This window comes from Monopterus albus, unplaced genomic scaffold (assembly GCF_001952655.1).
Source record: "Monopterus albus unplaced genomic scaffold, M_albus_1.0 scaffold760.1, whole genome shotgun sequence".
Taxonomy (NCBI): domain Eukaryota; kingdom Metazoa; phylum Chordata; class Actinopteri; order Synbranchiformes; family Synbranchidae; genus Monopterus; species Monopterus albus.
In genome coordinates, this window is record NW_018128640.1 from 5,899 (window position 1) to 13,744 (window position 7,846).

Sequence of the window (7,846 nt, forward strand, 5' to 3'; positions counted from 1 at the left end):
GGGATTGGCTCCGGCCCCACCCGTGACCCCATTCAGGGACTAAGCGGTAGAAAATGAATGAATGAATGAATGAATAATTAATATACGTTTGTGATAAAATTATGTTCATAGTTTTAAAAAAGGTTAACCTAATCTCTTTCTTTTTTTAAGCATCATCTCTATCAAGCCAGATATTCCAACAGACTAGAACCTTAGATAATATTTCAGTTTTAGAACTCATTGTTCAGATCAGTCACAAAATTGTACTCTGTCTTGTGCCACTGGTTTCCACTGTGATTGGCCAATCTGGCGATGACTCATATGAGCTAGGAAATGAGGCACACACTGCAGTTTTATATAGTCTCCTATAACTGCCTTTGACATACTATGTTGTAGAAGCAGCATCAGCACATACCACAGTCTTTATGGGGTCAGTATGGCTGTTACATTCAACCCTGGTTGGAGCTTCTCTGTGGCTCCTTCTTTGGGCCTTAATTAGTTTTCATTTCCCAGTGTTTTCTGATGTTCCTCATATTGTAGATGATAGGAAAACTCTAAGTTTGGAGGGAGGTGTGGATAATGAGCAAGAAACTGTAACAGAGAGACTGATTAGCTTGGGCACAGAGAAAGTGAGCGGTTTTAATTCTAGTTTACTTCAGTGTGTGAAACTACAGGATAGTGAGTCTCTGGCCCTGGAGTCAGAAGGGGATGTTGTAATTGGAGGGGTTTTCCCCCTGCATTATGTGACCCCTGAGCAACAGCACAACTTCTCCAGCAAACCCCCTCTCACACCTTGCAGCGGGTGAGTGTCAGGATACTGTTTTTTATGGAATATATTTTCATTTTGATCTGCCTTTCTTAGTCCCACATTCAGATATCTCAATTACATAATTAAGAGCTCTGAGTACATGTTGCTGCTACACTACGTATAGTGTGTTTTAATTTATATTGTGTTGTGAAAATGTGTTTTCTGTCTCATGGTAAAAAGTTGCATAGAATGCATTCATGTTTAATTTTCTGCAGCTTTGACTACAGAGCTTTTCGCTGGATGATGACCATGGTGTTTACAGTGGAGGAAATTAACCGTAATTCAAGACTGTTACCAGGTGTTAAACTAGGCTACAGGATCATGGACAGTTGTGACCATGTCTATACAAGCCTGCAAGCTATTTTCTCATTAGTCACTCACTCCAAAGCCATTGAGGGGAAAGAAATGAAAGAAACTGAAAATATACTGAGTATGCCAAAGGACGGGGGTACTAGAATGAAGGGGGTAAATACCGCAGAAAAAACAAGAAACAAAAGGATGCTGACCACAGTAAAACATTCAAGTGCTGAGGGGTATCTTGAGAATAAAGGTAATTACATAAAAGAAAATATAACAGAGGAGAGAATAGATATGAGTACACAACCTGAAGTTGTACCCTCTTGTCTGGCTGGTTCTCCTGTGCCTGCTGTGATTGGCCTTGCATCCTCTTCCCCTACAAGAGCTATAGCTCACACTCTTGGCTCCTTCAGCATCCCACTGGTAAGAAAGAAATGAAAAGGCAGGGTCATTCACAATATTTAATTTATAGATAGGCTGTCCTTTATTCCACCATTTGGTTTTTGGCAAAAATAACACAATATTTAAAATGATCAGTAATGGTTTGTTTCTGGCTTCTGTTTTACTAGCTTAAATTAAATTTACCTCCTTACAGGTGAGTTATTTTGCCACTTGTACCTGTTTAAGTGACAAACATATGTACCCATCATTCTTACGAACTGTGCCGAGTGATATCTTTCAAGTTAGAGGTATTGTACAGCTGGTCACCTTCTTAGGCTGGTTCTGGGTGGGCACAGTAGGAACCATGGTAAGATAAAATCCTTTTTTTAAACCCCATAATCAATCAGTTAAACTCACCAACATAATTTAAAAAGCATTTTTCTGTGCATTTCAGGATGACTACAGTCACTATGGAATCCAAGCATTCTCTAATCAGTTTAGACAGCAAGGTGGGTGTGTAGCATTTCATGCGACTATCCCCAAATCACCCACAGTGGCTGAGATACAAGAAATGGCAGACAGGCTGCAGAGTTCACCTGCAAAGGTAGTAGTGGCCTTTGCTACAGAGGGACAGCTGCTAGATCTGTTTTTCGAAGTAAGCACTCTACATCTCAGTGTAATATGAACAAGCATGAAATAAGACATATTATTCAATATTTAAGTTAATAATGAACAACAATAATCATTATCAATATCAGAAGAATGAACCTGCTCATGATAATCATCGTCATTGTATGCCTTTCCAGTTGGCTCTGAGAAATGTGACAGGGATCCAGTGGGTAGCTAGTGAAGCCTGGGTGACCGCGAGACTGCTGACCTCTCCCCACTTTCATCATCTCCTAGAGGGCACACTGGGCTTCGCCTTCCCTGGAGTCTGGCTCCCTGGCTTGGAAGAGTTCCTGTTGAATGTTCGCCCCTCTCTAGAACCTGGTATGGAATTTGTCAGCATGTTCTGGGAAGAGCTATTTGGATGTCGGCTAGAGTTTGGAGAAATCAGATTCAAAGAAAATGAGGCAGAAAGACCTGTATGCACAGGTTCAGAGGACCTGAGGTTCACTCACACTAGTTATACTGATGTATCTCCAGTCAGAATATCCTATAATGTGTATAAAGCTGTATATGCCATCGCCCATGCGCTGCACACTTTAATGAACTGCGATTCTGCAGGATTTAAAAGATTGTGTGAGAAACATAAAACATTTACTTCTAGGCAGGTGAGTTCAACACTGCAAAATATATAAATCGATATTCATGTGATTATTTGGTTTTTGTATTATTATTTTGGTCTGCTTTTCTCTTCACCTTTCTTTGTTTGTAATTCCTATTTTCATACAGTTGCTGGATCATCTGAAGACAGTAAATTTCACCAACCAGTTTGATGAGAAAGTATATTTTGATTCCAGTGGAGAGCCAGTCCCTCTCTATGACATCATTAGCTGGCAGAAGGACAGCAAGGGTGAAATTAGGTGGCACATTAAACATGAATACAACAGTCTCTTTAAGTAATCATAATTTATTTATTTATGGTCATTGTGGCCATGTAGGCATTCGGCTGAATTAATGCAAAACTGTTATGCATGTTTATCCTGATTACATTTTTTGAGAATTTTATGCTGTGTTTAGATTTATCAAAGTGGGAAGCTATGATGGTTCAGCTTTATTGGGACAGCAGTTACAGATGGATCTCAAAACCATCATATGGACCAAAGGACAGTTGGAGGTGGGTTCTATGCCCCACCCCCCAAATAATTTTAATACATCTTTAAAGTATTTCATTTTCTTTATTGGATACAAATTGTAAATATTATATAAGCTACATTATTAAAATAAAAATCTCTTGTGTAATAAATCTCTTTGTTTCACAAAGCATCTATTGAGCAGAAATTAATCTTGATTTGCACTTCTTCAAACAATGTCTTGTCTTTGTGAAGGTGCCTGTATCTCAGTGCAGTGATCCATGCCCCCCTGGCAGCAGGCAGGCCAGACGTCTAAGACAGCCTTCTTGCTGCTTTGATTGTTTACCCTGTGCTGATGGAGAGATCAGCAACCACACTGGTAGCGCATGCATGTTATGGTTTTTTTTTTATTCATACATTTTAAAATTGCTGCATGAAGCAGAAGATTAAACCTCATGGTTTTTAATTTTAATTTAATGTTTCACAACTTGAATCCTCAAGGCACATGGATGAAAAATATTGTTTTGTAGTGAAGTTTCTGTCTGTTTAAACAGCACGTGTCTACTGTCTATGTCCCCAAAGGTTCTAATGAGTGCAGAAAATGTCCTGAGTACTACTGGTCAGACAACGACAAGGTCAAATGCATTGCTGGGGTTGAAGAATTCCTCTCTTTCTCTGACACCATGGGCATCATCCTAGTTGGACTCACATTGCTGGGTGTTGTTTTAACAACCTTCATCACCACAGTCTTTCATCATTTCCGTTCTACACCCATCGTCAAGGCCAACAATTCGGAAATAAGTTTCTTGCTTCTATTGTCACTCAAGCTATGTTTCTTGTGTTCCCTGGTGTTTATTGGCCAGCCATCTGTGTGGAAATGCTGGCTCTGCCAGGCAGCATTTGGGATTAGTTTTGTCCTCTGTCTGTCTTGCCTGCTTGTTAAGACTATTGTAGTTCTCCTGGCCTTCTGGACTAATGTACCTGGTTCCAGGGCTCTGAAGCAGTTTGGTCCTTCTCAACAAAGGACTCTGATTCTGTGCACCACAGCTCCACAGGTAGGAGGGATAGAAAAAACAAACCTAATTTCAGCCTCCCGTTGTAACCATTTAAAGTTTTTTTAAATTATTTTTTTGTTTCTTTGTTTTTAAATAAGTAACTATCTATCTTGCTGTCAGGTTTGTCTTTGTGCTTGTTGGCTCTTGCTTGCACCCCCTTTCCCATTCAGGAACCCAACTTATCAACCCTCAACTGGAAAGGTAAGGATGACATATTTAGATGACTTTCACAGTGTATTTTTTTAAATACATTAGGATTTATCTAAAATGTTCAAGTGCTTCACATAGTTTCATTTTTTCAGTATTACTTTTAATACTGAAATTATAAAGATCATATTGATAGATTTTACACCCTAAGTCAAATTGTATTACAAGTACTGATTCATCTGTAATAATGCATTGTTGGATATAATTAGATTATTGTGGAGTGTAAGGACCCATGGCCTCCTGGATTTTACCTGGTTCTGGGCTACATTGGCCTGCTTGCCTTCTTGTGCCTCCTCCTGGCATTCCTTGGACGTAAGCTACCTGATACATTCAATGAAGCAAAGCTCATAACCTTCAGCATGCTCATCTTCTGTGCTGTATGGATCTCTTTCATCCCAGCTTATGTCAGTTCTCCTGGGAAGTTTACTGTGGCTGTGGAAATATTTGCTATATTAGCCTCCAGTTTTGGACTGTTACTGTGCATTTTTGTACCAAAATGTTTCATCATTTTACTACAACCTGAAAGAAACATTAAAAGGGGAATGACTGGAAAATATCCCAGATAAATTTAACATTTATGTTGCAGGTGTTCATTGTAAGTGGCCATTGTATACAGAAACACGCTTGTAGATTTGAAATCCCAAAATTTTACAAACTGTTTAAATAATGAATATTTGAATGTGACACAAAAAAACTGTAGAAAATGTTTAGATTATTTGGTTTTAACAGCATACTTTAAGTAGGGACTTGACAGAATGTTTGCCTGATTACTGTAAATTAATATGACTGTACCAACCATTCCTTCAACCTATGCAACCTATATGGTTGTTTGTCCCTTCTCTCTCAAATGTCCAAGCAGCAACCTCTGAGGCTGAGAACTGAAGCCAGTGCAGAAATGTTAAAACATGCAATTCTTTGAATGGCTACTTGAGGTTGGCTCCAAAAGGTGGTCAATCACTATAGACTCCCATGTTAAAATGTCTTTGCAGAAGAAATAAAGATGTTTACAGCCTGGTACAAAAACAGTTTTAGTCTCTTTAGTTAATTCACCTTTTCATGACAACAGCACAGGGGGTGAATTTTTATATACGTTACCTGTTTAAACTATATTGAGGCTAAAAATGAAAAAAAAAATTGGCTACTTAAGTGGCCTCTACCAGAGATATGGGTAAGGTTTTCCTCAAGTCTTCCACCTCTTTCACCTCCTTGGAGGACATTACATGAGTTCAGGAGTTCCGCAGAGTGCTCCTTCCACCACCCAACAATATCCCCAGTTAGAGTCAGAATATCTCCTCTCCTGCAAACACATTCTGTGCATTTCTGAGTTGCCAGACAGTTTGCCAGAACTTCCTTAAGGCCAACCAAAAGTCCATCTCCATAGCCTCACCAAACTCCTCCCACATCCGAGCTGCAGCCCTCTTGGCCTGCCAGTACCCTTTAGCTGCTTCAGGAGACCCCTGAGCCAACCAAGCCCTGTAGATCTCCTTCTTCATCAGGTTCTCAGGTTGTAGCCATAACAGGCACCAGTGACCTCCTGGCCAAAGCTAGGAACAGCTGCCTTTATAATGGATGATTTAAACATGGCCCATTCGGATTCCATGTCCATAGCCTCCCCTGGGATGTGAGAGAAATTCTTCCAAAGGTGAGAGTCAAAGACCTCCCAGACAGGGGCTTCAGCCAGGCATTCCCAGTGCAACCTCACTACATGTTTAGGTTTGCCAGGTCTGTCCAGCAGCGTCCTGCCCCATCTGACCCAAACTCATCACCAGGTGGTTATCAGTTGACAGCTTTGCTTCTCTCTTTACCCAAATGTCCAAGACATACAGCCTTAGATCCAATGGTAAAACAACAAAGGTGATCATCAATCTAAGACCTAAGGTGTTCTGGTACCAAGTACACTTATGAAAAACCCTATTCTCAAACGTGGTGTTTGTTATGGCCAATCTATGACTAGCACATAAGTCCAATAACAAATCACCATTCGGGTTCAGATCGAGCAGGCGTTTCCTCCCAATCACCCCCTTTCAGGTTTCTCTATCATTTCACACATGAGCATTGACGATCCACCAGTAGAACTATAACTTTAAGTCAGATAGAGGCAACCCTCTTGTTCCACCAGGAGAAGTCGAACACAGTAGTGCTCAGCCTGGGATCTGTGAGTATCCCTACACCCACCTGGTACCTCATACCCTGAGTAGCTATGAAAATGATAGAGTCCAACCCTTCTCCAAGAGTTTGGTTTCAGAGTCAGAACTACAGTATGTGTTGAGGTAGGCTAAACTATATCTAGCTGGTATCACTCCACCTCCTGCACAAGCTCCGGCTCCTTCCCCACAGAGAAGTGACATTCCATGTTCCCAAAGCTAGCCTATGCACCCAGGGATCAACACACTCAGGTACCCAACCTAGCCTGCCACCCAACTTGTATAACACCCAACCCAGTTCCTTTCACTGCAGATGGTAGGTCTACAGGGTGGTGGCACCATGTCATTTATTTACCAGACCCCAGCCACCAGACACTTGCCAATGAGCTCCACTCCAAGGTCTGCTCCCTAATTCAGGTGAGATAGCACAACATGAAGTGGACATTTTAAGATCAATGGCTCTGGTCACCCCTGTTTACCTGCTGTCACAAAGATACCAAAGTGGGCTTGGATGCTAATAGAACCATGGTTTTCTGAGTACCCAGTGTCACAAAGTGTCCCTAACAGATGTGGTTAATTAGGGATGATGTACCCATTGTCAAGAAGCTTCCAAAATGTACGTGACATTTGGGAAACCTGTGTCTCAAATGTTCTGAAAAGGACACCTGAAAAGTCATAATGGAGCCCATTTGTAAAAAAAAAAATAAAATAAAATAAAAAATAAAAAGAAAGACCCATGGGAACATTTTCTGCACATGACGGACTACTCCTGAAATGTCAAGAAGGTTCCTGAAAAAAGTGGAATGTAAATGTCAGTACATGCACATACACATGTGAATTTGGAGCCATATTCTTCTGACTGACAGTCATCAGTACTGACCATCTTACAGTGTAATACTCAAATATTTGAGTCTCCATAACTTACATAATAGGGGATGCATCCCCAGTTATTTTACATTGACAGTGTGATATTTATGCACCAATCTAAATAGCTAAAACAATAACAACAATAATAATAATAATAAATCACCTGGAATCTGAATTTCCCCCTCCTTGAACCGCCACCTTATTGTGGTGGAGGGGTTTGAGTACCCGAGTGATCCTAGGAGCTATGTTGTCGGGGGCTATATGTCCCTGGTAGGGTCTCCCAAGGCAAACAGGTCCTGGGTGACGGGTCAGACTAAGAGTGGTTCAAAAGCCCTTTATGAATAGATTAAAATCAAGGACCGTGACGTCGCC

General features: G+C 40.7%; 1 protein-coding gene across 1 annotated transcript in view; it reads left to right on the top strand.

The window, feature by feature from the left end:
• Positions 1 to 5,029, top strand: part of olfcu1 (olfactory receptor C family, u1) — a 10,550-nt gene extending 5,521 nt beyond the window's left edge. The window contains exons 2-13 of the mRNA XM_020589030.1: positions 654 to 781; positions 1,003 to 1,159; positions 1,367 to 1,507; positions 1,680 to 1,832; positions 1,920 to 2,120; positions 2,272 to 2,739; positions 2,861 to 2,991; positions 3,149 to 3,245; positions 3,457 to 3,580; positions 3,784 to 4,256; positions 4,377 to 4,457; positions 4,673 to 5,029. Of these exons, the coding sequence (XP_020444686.1) occupies positions 654 to 781; positions 1,003 to 1,159; positions 1,367 to 1,507; positions 1,680 to 1,832; positions 1,920 to 2,120; positions 2,272 to 2,739; positions 2,861 to 2,991; positions 3,149 to 3,245; positions 3,457 to 3,580; positions 3,784 to 4,256; positions 4,377 to 4,457; positions 4,673 to 5,029 (2,511 nt within the window). The remainder of the gene's footprint in view (positions 1 to 653; positions 782 to 1,002; positions 1,160 to 1,366; positions 1,508 to 1,679; positions 1,833 to 1,919; positions 2,121 to 2,271; positions 2,740 to 2,860; positions 2,992 to 3,148; positions 3,246 to 3,456; positions 3,581 to 3,783; positions 4,257 to 4,376; positions 4,458 to 4,672) is intronic.
• The last annotated feature ends 2,817 nt before the right edge of the window (positions 5,030 to 7,846 follow it).